Source organism: Ceratosolen solmsi, unplaced genomic scaffold (assembly GCF_000503995.2).
Source record: "Ceratosolen solmsi marchali unplaced genomic scaffold, CerSol_1.0 scaffold28, whole genome shotgun sequence".
Lineage (NCBI taxonomy): Eukaryota > Metazoa > Arthropoda > Insecta > Hymenoptera > Agaonidae > Ceratosolen > Ceratosolen solmsi.
Window position 1 is genome coordinate 785,821 of NW_011948429.1, and position 16,738 is coordinate 802,558.

At 34.0% G+C, this 16,738-nt stretch overlaps 1 protein-coding gene across 1 annotated transcript in view; it reads right to left on the bottom strand.

Annotated features, from left to right (window-relative positions):
* Nucleotides 1–1,494: 1,494 nt before the first annotated feature.
* Fstl5 (follistatin-like 5) overlaps nucleotides 1,495–16,738 on the bottom strand; it is a 326,084-nt gene continuing 310,840 nt past the window's right edge. The window contains exons 6-17 of the mRNA XM_011501504.1: nucleotides 15,951–16,120; nucleotides 15,404–15,671; nucleotides 13,716–13,876; nucleotides 12,253–12,376; nucleotides 11,162–11,461; nucleotides 7,955–8,076; nucleotides 7,220–7,357; nucleotides 6,767–6,982; nucleotides 5,838–5,988; nucleotides 3,409–3,609; nucleotides 2,932–3,081; nucleotides 1,495–2,176 (exon numbers count right to left, since the gene is read on the bottom strand). Coding sequence (XP_011499806.1) covers nucleotides 1,947–2,176; nucleotides 2,932–3,081; nucleotides 3,409–3,609; nucleotides 5,838–5,988; nucleotides 6,767–6,982; nucleotides 7,220–7,357; nucleotides 7,955–8,076; nucleotides 11,162–11,461; nucleotides 12,253–12,376; nucleotides 13,716–13,876; nucleotides 15,404–15,671; nucleotides 15,951–16,120 — 2,231 coding nt within the window. The 3' untranslated portion in view covers nucleotides 1,495–1,946. The remainder of the gene's footprint in view (nucleotides 2,177–2,931; nucleotides 3,082–3,408; nucleotides 3,610–5,837; nucleotides 5,989–6,766; nucleotides 6,983–7,219; nucleotides 7,358–7,954; nucleotides 8,077–11,161; nucleotides 11,462–12,252; nucleotides 12,377–13,715; nucleotides 13,877–15,403; nucleotides 15,672–15,950; nucleotides 16,121–16,738) is intronic.

Consider the following 16,738-nt stretch of genomic DNA (forward strand, 5'->3'; position numbering starts at 1 on the left):
CTAAATGAGAGAGACGAGGGACGATTTATTATATAATGATAATATTACATATGTTTTCATCAAATTTCAAACAGGCAATTCTTCATAAAAATGCTATAATTAACATTTTCATATATCTATAAATATATTCGTAATAATACTACATTATCACTAATTATTGTGTATGATAGGTCTTATCAAATATTTTTTATGAAAAATTATTCAAATAATAATATAAAGCCAACTGCTACGTGATTTTCTTCTCTAATGCTCGTAATTTTGTCTTTAGACTTATGCACGTTGGCATTATTAAATTCAGCGAGCCCTATTAAAAAAATATCTAAATCTGTAATTTAATTTTAATTAGTCATAAAGATTAGGCATGAAATCGAATGCCTATTCATTATAATTTATTGTTTGAATTATCTTACTATGCAAATAATAAAATTATAATTTTTTATCAATTTTCTTAAATGCTGCATTGAACTGTATTTTATCAACATTTTAAAACTCAGCACACTATATATATTATCATTATTACTATTATTATTATTATTATTATTATTATTATTATTATTATTATTATTACTATTATAAACGAGTTGCAATTAATCGTTATGTTAAGTTGTATATTAAAACATTAAAAGAGTAATTTATTTTCAAATTACTGAATTAGGACTAAATTAAACAAATGCTTGAAAAAATCCATTTTGTGCACAAATTAGTGCCTTATGCGTCTTATATTTAATTAAGTTTATAATTACAAGTATGAACACAATCTCATAATCAATGTCTGAATATTAAGAAGAAAAATTAAGAGCATTATGATAAGTAAGATAAGGTTTCTAAAGTCCCGTGGCACGAGCGCTCTAATATAAAATTCGTGAAATTTGCTTAAAAATATGTGAAATCTTAACATATTAGAGGAGTTTGTTTATCATTAAAATTTCAATGTCTAACTGATTAACGTATATTATGTTTTGACATCTATTCAGAATAATAAATTTATTAGCCGAAGAAGCCCAAAACCTACAATTATCAAATTTAACTTAAGCACTTGCATTTATTTTAATTGAGCATTTAAAAATTTATTTATAATATTAAACGGAGAAATGATTATGATCTTGATTGTAAATTTAGCTATGACTAAAATGGAAATATAATACTGTCGGATGAGGATTGAAATGAATTTTAATTACAACAAATGTTTCGTTGCTTTAATTATAGATCTTACCGAGTCGTTTAATTTCCTAGTGGCCGTATTATTTTTACAATTGAACGTAAAGCGTAAGATTACTATCAAATCGAAAAAAAAGTCTTATTCTTTTCTTTCATAAATAATATTTTTGTTGACTCGTATTATTTTAACGATTAAATACCAAAGAGTTGAAAGGACAAAGATCGAGAGAGTTTTATCAGATGACTTGAATAAATGGATGATAAAATGAGTAGGTTTCGGGCCCTCTGACATTACGTCGAAAGTCACGCAACTTTTCTGCGTTTGCAGCGTCTCATCAGCGTTTGCAATTAAACACAAATTTTACCTTAATTTATCAATATTAATTACCGAGACACTTATCTATCATTCGGTTACTTATGTTTTAATTACATTTAACTAGAAGATCTAACGATCATCGGGAAAGTAAAACAAACAGCAAACGAATAAAATAAATGTCAATTTACGTCTTCACTTCCTTCAACTCTTCGTTTCACTTCGCCACTCTATGAATATCCGCCTGGGAGAGTCGCGTCTTCGTGCGCATTGCACTAGCTGACCGACGACGCATCATCAAAACTAGGGATTCTGAAAGCTCGCAGGCGACGGTCGATCGTTCGATGGGTCGTCGATGCCAAGCCGGAGCCCACCTATTATATCGATAAAACAGAATCCAACGATTGTTGGGGCTGGAATCCAGATGACATGGAGCGTGCGTCGTGGATGCTTTGGTCCGGCCACCGCGAGCTCCTTAATGCGTTGCCACGGTGAACCACACGATCATGCTCGGGTGCTCGAGTCCGCCGATTTCGCAGTTCACCGTCCGCGTCTCGCCGTTGAGCACGAAGAGGGCTTCGCTCGACGGACTGACCATGTATCGACCGAAAACGCCACTCTGGACGATCGGCCTGTTGGGAAAGCCCCACTTGGCGAAGCTCGCTGGCATTGCTTTGCCCACGCCCGTTATCATCTCCACTTTCCCTGGGCAAACGGATAGAATTAAGGCGGATTCTGATGTGCGATGCGAGTGTGCCCGTTATCGGGCTCTCCCATATTTTCTCGCTTGCCATTAGATTATCGGCCTTGGCCTTTCACGGGATGCTCCCGCGATATCGCCGCGATCTTTGGCTTTGGAATTCAGCGACGTTTTGGCGTGCGCGGATATGTGGATTTGGATTGCTCGGCGAGAACCGACATTTTGACGAATAACTCGAGTACCGCGGTCCCAACCCGTTGGCCATCGTTATTAGAACGAAAGGACCTATCGGACAGTTAATAACGTGGAAATTGAATAGCCGATATCCAATACTCCCTTCGTTACGTCCAGATGAAATTTGTTCGTTTATCTATCGATCTATTAACCTCGTATAATTGAAATTATTTTACTTATACGAGCAAGTAGATTATTTTGAAAAGTGACTGCCGTTGTTAGCTGGGTTTCTGCTGGGAAACGCGTGCGTTCATTATATCTGATCAAGGACTAGGCTCTGCCGTTCGATAATGCGCGTAAGCTAATGTTCTTCGAATGCCGTAAATGCTCGTTTCAATCGGAATATCTTGCATCGCGATGCTACATTATCGTTGGAATATTTTCTAAAGTGAAATATCGTAAAAGCGAAAATGGGCGCTCAACTTTTAATTAATAAAGTCATTAAAAATTGGAAAGAAAATTAAGAAAAAAAAAAGAACAAAAATAGAAGGAAGAGAGTGAGAGAAATTCCTTCCATGACATTTACCTGATGCTAAATTAAGAAATAAAATATCTTCCTTATTATCCATAGATGATGCGTAGAGATCATATCCGTGTGTTGTTTGAGATGGATAAAAGGTTATGTCGCTGATGTTTAATGTTGTTTTAACATCGAAAGCGAAATTAAGTCCAGTTGCTGTGAAATATTTATCGGCAATGTTAGTTTCAGAATTCAACATGATATTAAAGAAATAGCGATACTTTGTCACAGATATTTATTAGAATTGAGAATTGTACGGGCCATGAGAAAGTATTGGCATTTCTTTATTTCAAATCTCGATAACCAAGATATTTCGATCTTTGAAAACTAATGACAACTCGGATATATGCACGGCGAAGAATAAGATTATAAGCTTCGGAAAGATGGAAAGATACATGGTAACGAGCGGAAATGCGGAAAGTGCGGGTGGGTGGGTGGGTGGGGGGGGGGGGGGAAAAAATGCGGGATTGAACGCGAACTTACGCTGTATTTCCTCGACGATGAGTACGACACCATTCTGCTGTCTGTCGAGGGTGACAAGGTGGCGCGAGTCCGGCGATACCATGGGTTTGCCGACGAGCTCGGGCTTATGCGCCCGCACCGTGTCCGTCAGGTAATCCAGGAGTAATTGGCCGGTGGCGCGGCCTGTTATTGGCTCCTCGCACTGCAGTATCACAAAACCATCTGGACCAAAATGCGAAGGCGATAATTAGTTACCGATCGATTCTTTTATTTACGGACGATTCTGACCTTCCGGGCCGCCCTTCCTTTATACCGCCATTTTTGCGTATCATTGGATTACCGTGGATTACGTGGATTAACATGGGTGCCAATTAAGGTACTATTGATAATTTAGGTCGGGTCGTGCAATTCTCAAGTTAAGCCTGAACATTACGTACTTTTGAGGAATTCCATTATTACTGGTAATTGACAAAGATGTGTAAGAAGCCTACGCAACCATAAAACCGATAAGTGTTTAGACTTACGAATTGTAAACGCATCTTTAATTTTCTTTTTGATCCAAGTACTTAAATGAAATTAGCTTTTTAGAGTAATGAGTAGTTTAATCAGGAAAGATAATGCTAAATATACAAATTTATTTTTTTGTTTTGACTTTTTATGTTAAGATAATTGCTTTTATGTCGACAAAGATTTTACAAAGATCTCTTGCTGTTAGATCTTTTATTATTTTTTTTTTATTTAATCTGATTTGATCAATGAAAAAAATGCATATAGCATTGACGTCCAAATCGGGTATCCAAGTTATAGAATAAAAAAAAAAAACCTCTTGAAAAACATTCGGGAAATCAAAGATTTTTTTCATTTTTTTTTTTTTTTTTTTTTTTTTTTTTTTTTTCATCTAAAGATTTGGAATTAAAATTACAGTGTAGAATAAAGATTATCTTTTTAGAATGTAAACAGACATGAATGGGAAGAGCAAGCCCGCATTGTGGGAATTCTGATTTAATGGAACAAGTTGAAGAAAATGTAACCACCCACAATTTTCCAACCCACATCTAAAGTTGGCGAAGCTTTGAAGTGAAGGAAAAAAAGTTCGTTTCTCATCTCAAGTAGTTGGAAGCACTGTACACAAACTGTGCGGTTAATTGTCCATCCGCGCTCACTCATACGCGAACGCACACGCGCCCACTAACGCATGTACACGTTCACTTATACACTCACTCGCAAGCTAACAAACAAACAAACAAACAAACAAACAAATTTAGGTACATACATACTTATATTAGCACCATCGGTACGAACAGAAATTCAGTTATAACGCTTTTACCCTTTCATTCAAACTCGGACGGAAGTAGTTTGGTCCGTTGCACTCGGAAAGTTACCGGTGGACATCATATCGTCCTCGTCGCTCCTGCACGAGCAAGGAATCTGATTTACTTTTTTTGATACAATATATATATATATATATATATATATATATCAGCGTGTACGTTTAGCATGGAATATAATATATTTTGCTTTTTCCGTTTAAAGTTTTGCCGCAGCTAGATAACGTAGACTTTTGATTCAAGTTTGATACTGTTGCTGAAAATTGTGAAAAATGTGCGAAACTTTAAAGAAAAGGAAGGAAGGATTTGAAAGTTATTTTTATTTGTAGGGCGTGTAAAATTGTAATTTTTGCGCGTTAAATAACGTATGCCACATAAATTATTACTCAAATGAGAAAAGTTTTTTTTCCTAGTTTTAAAGTATCAGCGCTCTGTTATAAAATTAGGTAAATCGAGGCGATTTTATAAATAGCATGGATTTCCAAATATTCAAATACTTATTATAAGGAGTAAAAACTTTTTGCGCACTAAATGGCGGCTAAAATGCTTACAGTTAATTATCAAAACGAGGTTTGATCTTTCTTTCTTCATTTTCATTGTAAATGATTAGAGTTGGAGGAGTTTATCGCGCTTCCCGTGCATCATTCTTTTCATACATTAATTGGAGTAATGAATAAAGCTCGTGATATCGCAAGCTCTATCGGCTCTACGCGAGACTACGGAATATTTGCTAAATTTACAACATTTTACCGACAGTGATATGAGTGAGGGAAAGGGAAAGGGACATTTTTAAACTATTATCGCGGCCTATTGGTCAACTGCTTATTGGAATAAGCAATTGCTCGCAAATTGTATCGATGTGGAGTTAATTATGAGAGAGTCGCTGTGTAACGATTAATCGGCCTCACACTCAGGCACAGCCACAGAGCCTTCCCTTTTCATCTCGGCGAAGCCTCGAAAGCAGATTCAATCTCGGAATTGAATTTCACCCCAGGCGTGTAAAAGCACACTAGGAAAGATTAAGAGCGCCCACCATCACTTCCCATTGAAAAGGACGAGTTTTCACTCCGGATAACTATCAAGGCAAACCGTCGGGCATTTCCAATTTTCCCATATACTCACAGAGGGCCGGGAACTGTATGTGTGCTGGCACGCAGTTGTACGGCGCGAGGTCCGCGCTGCGGGTGTACCTCATGTTGGCCAGGTCGAGCTTGTACATACCACGCTGGTTCGTGTGTGTGACGTAGCCGTACTTGAACACGTGGCCGATGTCCTGTAAAATCGACGACTCCCCTCGTTAATCGAACATACGTCGCTACACATACCGAGCTTTTTCTCTCCTCGTTGTCGTTGGTAATTCGTACTTTCGCGGGGGGGGGGCGGCGTACATCAATCCAACGTGTGTACGATTAAATTCGCGCGTGTCGTTTGCTCGCATAGCACGGTGCATCCGCGTACGAATGAATTAATTAAAAAAAGGAAAAAAAGAAAAGAGGCGCTTAATTAGTGCGAGTAGATGACTGTTTGGAGCTTTGACACTTATTTCTCGTCGGCGCAACGGAGCATGTTAGGAGTTTCACGAGGGACTAGCGTTGATAATATTATATAATAATATAACGCGATGAACTGTTGTCAAATCGTTAATTTTATCCATTAAATTTGCGCGAAAAAATTTTTGAAATAAGCATACGAAGCTATAATTTGAAATTCAAATTCTTAATTTAGAAAATCAAGCAGAATTCTAGACGAACGTGTAAAAGCAAAATGTCATAAAATCTTTGACAATTATTGATAATCGAAGAACTATGAATAAATAGTAGCGATTTTTTAAAAGACGTTAAAAACTTTTTAATCAAGGTCATTCTATTCCAGTCACGAAAACCTCGTTGGATATTCCATGGCAATCGGACGCATTTAAAAATAATCGATGGATTAGCAGTTATTCGACACGCATGGCGGACCAATTTATTTTTCTTTTATTTTTCTTTTGTTTTTTCCCTATCCGCAAAATTATGAAATGCAAATTAATGGAGGAACTGTAGCGGCTCTACCTGACGTTCCGGGATATACAGGCCTCGCACGAGATCAAACTGCCCGTCAATTGGCTCCGGATGAACGGTCCTGTGTTTCTTCTTTTGCGCCGCGTCTCTGATCACTTGTATCGTCTTCACTCCCGCGTCGCTCTCACTCCGCCAGTTGAGGACCCACACTTGGTCCAAAGCCGGCACGTACTGGAGCTCGACCGGGTACTTGTCCGTTGTCACCACCTACGATCGCCCGTAATGTTTAAACGTCTCATTCGATCATTCTTACATTAGCGCCAACCCACGCGACTACTTCGGTAGAATAAAACGCATGGATCGTTGCATTTTGCCGTACCGCGGCAAAATCCAAGATACACGCGAATCTTGCCGGAATCGACTGTGCTTCACGCACGCATTTGCCAAGTACAAAATTATCTTTTTAAACATTACCGATAATAAAGAGAATTAGGACAATCTTACATCCACAACGACCATCTGTATTTTGCTAATAACGAGAATACGATCCTTTTCCGGCTGCGACACATAGACGTAGCGATTGGCCACGTTAATCGCACGTCCCCAAGAACAAGGCACTCCTTTTTCAGCACATACGTACTCCTGTATAGAAACAATACCAAGGTGTTATTGCAAATAATATAAATACGAATTCATATTAACGTATGTTAATCGCCCCATTCCCATCCCTCTTGATAATCGATATACTGATATTCATGCGTTAATATTGTACTTTACACGATAATATCACGTAAAATACTTAAAAATCCATACTCGCTTATGCATTATGAATTACCCATTACCTTCCTTTTGAGCTTTGATGTTCTATCAATAACAGTCCTTCATAGCAATTAAGATGTTTAAACGCAATCGAATGATTCTTGATATGTCTAATTATTTGGTACATAGAACTGTATTTTATATTTGTAAATACATTTGTCAGTTTAGGAAATCAAGTTGCAATGATTTTTTGTATATAATTTTTTAATTCCTTATATATATGACCAGATAAATATGACCAGATAAATGTTAATACAATTTATACGGTAATAGGTATACGTGAATTTTTGGATTTTCAAGCGAAGAGCAGTACTGCGAATGTACAAATAAAATCACAATTCTTTGTCAAATTCTATAGCGTATGCGAGTAAAATTATATATTAGGAGAAATTTATATTAATGTACAAGTATTATAAATACCTGTGTTCCAGGTATAATATCAGTCGACTTGATTTGATGATACAATCGGCAAGCTGATGGCTCGTATACTGATATTCCCCACTCGTGAAAAGAGAAAAACCTTCTTTCCTCACTTGGTGCGGCTGTGAAAATAAGTCGCTAATTGAAAAGTATTGTTTATGATTTAAACAACTGTGTTCTAAACAAAAGCCAAAAACAAAAACAAAAAAATAACTAAATACTTGAGCAGAAATTAATTGCATTAAAAAGGGGCTGTGATTAACAATTTTTTATATTAAATAAATTGCTGTTTTCTCTCGATGATTCATCTGATAAATTTCAGTGTATTTTCCAATTAGATCTAATTTTCTCGAGTATAATTAACTCTTAAATATTCAAGAATTATCATTAGAAATTCCTTTAACGATTATTCAATTTAGTATGAAAATTTTAATGGGATTTATGAAAAAAGAAACTTGTGCTTGGCTTTAAATTATTTTTAAGTAATACTATTTTTTCTAAATTTGTATTAATTTTAATTCTTCAAGATGAAAATTTAATTTGTTAAAATTTAATTATTAATATTATTCGATCATTTCGTGTCCGCGTTTAATTTATACTTCAATGTTTATCATTTTCGTATCTTCCATTTTTCTTTTTTTTCGTTTTTTTTTTGAATTCTAATTAAACTTCACTGGAATAAAAAGTTCACGATAAAATTTTTTTAACTATCTGTTTCTTTTATCATTCTTTTCGATTTCTTTCCTCGTCTATCTGCCTTGGTGAATATAACGTTGACGATAAATCTTGACTTTAGTTTTAAACAAAATCATTTCTTTCGATTTTTCAACCGCTATCTTCCTATCTTGTATATTTTGTTTCTTTCTACTTTAAAATAATCTACATTACAATAAGCGCATAAAAAGTTATTCATTCCTTTGATTATATGAAATGAAATGATTGTATAGTTTCTAGAGACAATGTTGCCAATCACTTGAACTAAAGCAATGATACACATATTCATCTAAATGTTCATGGAAATAACATTGTCATTATTATAGTATAAAATAATTTTTCAGTAACAATTATTGGAATTATTTACTTAATGAATAATTTTTCGTTGGATAGCGAATTGTATAAAGTAATAAGTCTTATCGAATCAATATATTTTTCATTACTTTAAATACTTTTGTTCACTTTCGACTGAAAGGTTATAGAAAATATAACGTATACAATCCGTTAATAAAAATAAATTGAAGTAAACAACGAGACTAAAACAATAAATTTAATAATTCAATAGGATTTTATTAAAATAATATTTCATTCTATTTTTAAAATACTACGATATTTTACATGAATGGCAGTTTATTTTATATTTTTTTATTATTATTCTCTGTTGTTGTTGTTGTTGTTGTTGTTTTTTCTTCTTCTTTTTTTGACAAAATAACCATAGTCCTTTTTTTTTTATTAAAAAGAGTTTCATCTCGTGAAAGAAATTTTTGTCTCCCTTATATATAATGTCATGTTTAAGATTAGATCGACAATGCGATTATTCTGTTTAAAACATAACGATAAAATAAAATATATATCAGAATATATGAAACAATATATATATATATATATATATATATATATTATAATTAATGAATTAATGAATTAATTGAAGCGAATAGTTATTGCGTTATTAAACAAAACCGAGATTACAAATATAATTAATTAATGGGAAAAATGTTTATATGAGATTTCTTGAAACAGGAATATCGCTGATAACGTTGTAGTTTGGAAAAATTGTGCCATATCAAAATAACAATAAAACTCATGTCACCATCACCACAAGTTGAAAATTCGAAAGCCGAATGTTGCGTTGATCCGATTGAGTGCATTGAGCGCAAAAACGCGGTCAAATGAAATTAATCAATTAAAATTCACGTCCCTTGTGTATATTGTTCATATACTAGGAAAATATGACAATAAAAATAATGCCAGAGTCGATATCTTTAGTTGGATTTTTGTTTTTAGACAATTATTCCGTATATTCTTTGTTTCGCATATTGACACGTAAATGAAATTATAATTTATAAAGGGTTTTTATTATTTATTTAACATAAGCTATTGAAATAGCTTTAAATTCTTCATGAATTTATTAAAGTTATGATTTATAAAATGAATACTACTACCATCTACTGACCTCTATGATTTATGTTATAACGTTTACTTTTTTTTCTTTCATCAATCAATTTTAAATAGGTTTGAAATTTGAATACCATAATTTAAACATATTAATATAAATAAATGAATTGTTCTAAGCTTATGAACGATGCTTTTTAGTACTGAATTTATTATTTGGTATTAAAAATTTTTTAATTATAATTAAAAATTGTTAATTGGAAATATGTATATATATATATATATATATATATATATATGTGATATAAATTTATATTTCCAATTGTAATATTTTACGTTGTTTAAATTGTATTAAAAATAATTCAATTTATTGACAGTGAATGTGTAAATGTGCTTTAATTTGATATCTTTAATAGAATAATTTTAAATTTAATTTTTCATGGACATTAGTGTATTAATTTTTATTTTTCTATTATTGTTGATTAGTTTTTATTCCATCAAAATTAAAATTTTATAGATAAACTTAATATTATTTTGGTATCGATGTTTTTTTGCCATTTCTTAGCAGCGCTAAGGTCTTTTGATATTTCAATACGAGAAAAATTAATAAATACGTTACTTTTTATGCACGAAGCATTTTAAATACTAATTATTCATTAATTCACAAATGTGAGAAATTAATTTAAAAGAAGAAAAAGGTAAATGTGCCAGTAGTTCCAAACTTATTATTATTCAGTGAGTTTAAAGAGGCTGAAATATGTACTTGACATTAAACATACTTTAACGAATTGCACGAAAAAAAAAAAAAAAATTGTTTACAAAATATTTACCAAACGGCATATCTTTTATGTAAAACAGGATATATATTCCGTAATATGAGTAGCATTTACTTTTGCATTTACAATGCAGATCACATTTATCATGTGTGTATACATAGTACTCGAGTTTCAAATTCATCTGCAAGAATACCAGTGACCCTTAGTCTACAAGGGTCCTCCCTCATATGGCATCCAAGATAAAATTCTCCCGCGAGAATAAGAATTCCAAGTTAAAATGAGGGGCCAATATAAATCGGGGCCACGAGTAAAGAGGACGACTTACTGGGTGTGGGCTGCTCCTGGACGATGAGGCTACTAATGTCCCGGGTGACGCCGCCGACACTTGTCGCCTGGCACATGTACGCTCCGGTGTCCGCGTAGCCAATCGCTCGAATGGCCAGTCTCGTGCCGTTACCTACGACCTCGAATTTGTCTTCGTCGCGCTGCTGCTGATGCAGCGGCTCGTCGTTCTTTAACCACTCGACCCGCGGCAGGGGCTCACCGACCACGTGGCAGCGCATCGTCGCCTCCTCCCCGGGACGCTTTGACTGCAGTCGCGGCGTCACGCGCACCTCCGGTATCGCTTTACAACGACAATTAACATTAAAGGTCGGGCTAATGGAGCTCTCACTAGGTGGTGAAGGAGGAGGGGTGAGACGTCGGCCTTAGTACTTTGTTCGTGTACTCGATGACGATAAAGTCGCGCACTTTTAGTGGCCGTCAATATTGACAGATAGATTAGGTTCACTTTGGAATTGTTAATGGAATGACATCAGGCTGAATTATAATATCGTTATTATGGATGAAATCTCTTTTATAATAAATGAAGCAATTAATGCGTTGATTAAATTGAAGGATAAAGTTTGAATAATGTATTGGATGAAGATTGGATATATAGTAGATTGAATTATCCGACGTAACGAGCACACTTTAATGTCAAATGAAATTTAGAAAAATAAAAAGCGCAGTAAATGGCGATAATATAATGGCATTAATTAAGACTCGATAAGAGTTGAAATAAGTAAATATATGTGTAAAAAAGTAGGAAAATTGTGAGCGATGAGGATCGGGTGAAAATTTATTGACTCATAAGGTAAGGAAAGCTTTAATTAGAAATAGGAAGTAAAATGATGGATATAAAAGTGGGTATTAAACAAAGTAATGAGATAAGCGGGATAACGTTAGACGATGTTAATTTTTTTTTTGCGAGACAGTGGATCATGAAGAAAGAGAGATGTAGTTAGAGAGAGAGAGAGAGAGAGAGACAGAGAGAGAGAGAGAGAGAGAGAGAGAGAGAGAGAGAGTGTGTCTGAAAGACAGTGGGTGGAAGGGCGAAGGGGGTGGAGGAGATAATGGGGAATGTCGTATACTCACTGTGTACCGTAAGGACGTGAGTTTGAACGACGTCCTTGTTACTCAGAGCATGGCACGTGTAATTACCAGCATGGACGAGTTGCACCCTCGTCAAATAAAGACTACCGTCGTTGAAAATTCGTATCTGCAACAGTTTTAATGTCTATTCCTTTGTTTTTCGCAACTTTCCCGCCTGTGGCCGTTGCACGGGAACCATATCTTTTAAGTTTTATGGGCAAGTTAAAAGAGTTTATCTAATAAGAGCTAACCAAAGAATTAAAAGTAATCAGTAAAAGTACTTCCGAGGAAGAATCATCGTACTCTATAAATTTTCATTGTCAATGATCGATAATGGTCTCTTTTATTTGTGATTTAGCACTATACAACAATTTTTTTTCTACATAGAATTTTCCTTAATTTGTATTAAATTGAAAATAATATATATATATATATATATATAAATTTTTTCTATCATATTTAAATTTATTCTTTAAATTTACTTCTACAACGGAACTCTTCTTCTCGAAATTTAATTATATTTTTCATTCACTTTTTGAGTCTTTACCGTATTTACCGTATTTAGTTTGGCAAGTAAGATTATTTTAAGAAAATAATCTTCTACTAATAAAAATGTAGATTCGATCGTGAATAGTCATTAATTAGGCATTAACTATTCAATAAAAATGCCGAATTTTAAATGTTAATTAACTTTTCAGTACTGTAAAAATGTGATGATATACCGTTACTTTTATTATAATAATTTTTATTATTTGTCATTGATATTTTCAAATAATTATTACAAGTTATGAATACAACGCATTCGTTTATTAAATATATTTTAATTGTTATTTTAGTTATGCTACTGAATCATATTCATAATTAATATATTTTATTATAAATTAGTTATTTTTATGCAAATGTAAATGAATATAGAACGTAATTGATAATTATCGATTAGAAAAATCTATCAAATCATTAGTATTTTCATGCTTATCATTGTCAACAGAACTGTACGTTGGTAGGACTTGCTTCATAAGAGAGCTGGTTATATTATTTATTACCGTCGTTCTTCCTTTTTCATTTATTTCTCATCCTTTTGTCTTTTGTTTTATGTTTTTAACAAACGCGCTTCAGCTCTTCCGTAATTCACCGTACGTAAAAGAATTTATTAAAATGCCATAAGGCCAGGGGCCAATTTCTTGAACTAAGCACCTGTCGAGGCTGCTCGATAAGTCAATTTTTCTTTTTATCGTGGCAAACCCTGGATTTCATGCACTTGGCTGCGGCATTATTTCAAGCGACAATCTCGTACATCCCCCTCGACACTCGGTCGATCCATTCTGAATCGGGCGCGAGGAATAGGAAAAATACTCGAGTAAACAGAGAGAGTGAAAATAAATTGTTACTCGGGAGATATCGCCATTACGCCATTGGCGATTGTGGGCGGAGGGGGGGGGCGGGTGGGTGACGTGCATGGTGCTTACCTCGGACTCGGAAAGTGCCTCCAGATCGGCACCGTAGCGACGCCAGACTAATGGCGGCGGTGGCGTACCGGTTACGTCGCACTTTATCTCGACGTTGTCGCCGACGCGCGCAGGGATGTGATTGATTTCCAGGTTCTTGTCCAATGACACAACCGACACACCTGCATATCAAGATTTATCGTGTAAGACTTGGGCGCGACCCGAGCACGAGGCTTAGCTGCATATTGATAAAAGGCGAGGCTGTTAATTCTATGTACGCGTTTCGAGACGATTGCGCTTTGAATTTTGCTGACGAGTCGTCTTAATCATGAGAATTTAATCAAATCTGCGACTAAATATTTGCACGAGTATTGTTTTCTGTTTTTTTCTTTTTATTTTTTATAAAGCATCTATTGATTTGTCATACTTGTGTAGGTGCGAAACTTCCTTTAAAAAAACATTGCATTCGACAATTATGTCGTAGAATTTTTTAAATAAGCTTTAAATAGTTAACCAAGTTGCAAAGTGCTGAATATTAATGTAATTTTTATTCTACTTTTTTACTCTTATTTCGGAGATGAACTATTTTTCATTTTTATTTTTTGTCATTTAACATTTTACATTGTCTATTTTTTTATTTTAAAGATTGTATTTTTAATTTGCTGTTTTATTCTAAACATCCAATTTAAACATTAAATAATTAAATTTAGATGAATAAATTTTTAATAATTCTAAAACTCTTGGCTTCTTCGGTCTATTATTGTAATATATTTTATTAATTTATCAATCATCTTCTTAAAAATAAAATCTTCATATTTTATATGAGAAAATAGTATAAAAATTTAAATGAATTTTAATACACAGATGCATACATACGCACATATGTAGCTCAGAAATAAAATTATCATAGGGTTTAATATACATATATATATATATATATATATATATTAATTAAATAAATTTAAAGTATAAGCAATAAATTTAGTTAATGAAAGAGTAATATTAATTAAATAATATTGTTATATAATTTTGAAGTATTCTAAATATGTAATATTTCCAAGATAATTTAATTTTACTATCGAGTATACTAGTTTTTTTATTGACAAAATTTTTATTTTCACTATTTTTCTTTTAATATACTGCCTGTTTTAAAGAATAAATTTTCTCTTTTCAAAAGTCAATGTATAAATACATATTTTATTCTCTCTGTCTTTCTCCCTCTTTCCATACAGACACACACTTGCACTATTTAACCTTATTTTACCACATATTTTGCATAGAAAAATTACCAACATTTTAATGTAGTTCGTTCTATATAGCATATTTAATGCTAACTGCATTAATTATTTTTGAATAAATAAATACATTTTTATGTAGAATAAAAAAGATAAAGATGCTGCAGTAATGCATGAGTACTTTTAATAATATAAGCAATATTAATATAGATAAATAGAAATAAAAATATTGATGATTTTTGAAACACACTATTTTAGAGATATTAAAAAGAGAAGAAAAAAAATACACGTTTGTTTATTAGTAAGAAGCGTATGATTGACTCCGATTGGCATAAAGTAGGAAGAATGTAAAATTATCGGATTTTGTCGCTCGGGAATTGTTCGGTTCAGCCTCGAGATGTCGACGAAAATGAGCAACACTACAGTCAGTTTTAAGCGAATAATAGGAAAATAATAGGTTACCATGTAGCTTACTGTATAGCTTGCTGAATGCCAGGTAAAACTCATTGATGTTGAGCCTGCCATCCCTATCGGCGTCGTCGAAGCTAATCATGTGCCCGAGCGAGCAGCCTTTGCTCAGTTGCTCGAGGTCCTCCCTCTCGGCGATCTGCTCCAACTCGTCGCGCTCCAGGTTGCCGTTGTTGTTCTGATCGTAGTGCGAGAACATTATACTGACGAGGTACTCTTTGCTATGGTTGTCTTGGGCCATTAGTCTCGCGTGATTGTAGAGCAGCAGGTTGTCCTGCGGCAGGTAATAGTCACGGCTTTTGAATAAATTCAAATTGCTGCTAGGGCATTCATTCGATATCGCGTCGGTTTTGTTGTGAAAAGAATCGCTAGCTCGCGGATTTATTCGCGAAGAGCGGGGCTTTGACAATGCAATTTTCACGACTACATGGGAATTACTCCTAGGCACGATATCGCTTTTACATCGTCCATTCAAAACGAGAGTACGACGTACTTTAACGCTCTATAACGCTCCATTTGTCTTAAATTACGTCAATATAAATAATACGCAAACCTTCATGATTTCATATTCCTGTGCCGAGCAGTCGTCGACATCATAATTATCGTCTATGAAATTGTCCTTGCCATCATATTTTAATTGATTACTTTGTTGAATGTTTTGTTTGCTGGTTGGTGGCGTTGCATTACCAAGTGGTAAAACTTTTGGCGTTTCATGATGCTCATCTATAATACGAAAATGAAAAAGCATTTGCATTTGTAATGCATCGATACATTTAGAAATATAATCTATAAATAAAGCTTTTTCTGGTATTTTATAATCGTGCATTCTCCGATTGTAATGGTAATTTTCTTTTTAATCGAAACATTATATACTATACCCGCACATTGACATGTATTTGTATTTTTAATAATGAAGTATTAATGGGCGCAAAGTGCTCTTAAATAATTTTCATTTACGAACTAACTTCCCATTTACGCATAAAACTTATCGTTTATAATATAGTTTCTCTGATGGTGAGTTGATCCTACAATCGATCCATTAATACGAAAGAAACTCTACGTAATGCAATTACAACTCTTGCATCCTGCTTTCGCTAACAAGGCATAGTTCACTTATTGCTCAGTGGCAATCTGCGACAGCAATCCCAATGTTTGATGCAGACTAGTTCTAGACGCAACGAAAATCAAATCCAAGAAGAAATTGGTAAATATTTATTTATCCGTTAGTTTTGTTCCGGAGGCACAGCGAGTTTCGAATCCAGCATGAAAAATTTCGAGCATTGTACGCTCACCAACACACGTACAACATACATTTTTTACGTAAGCGTTAGTGGATGCGAA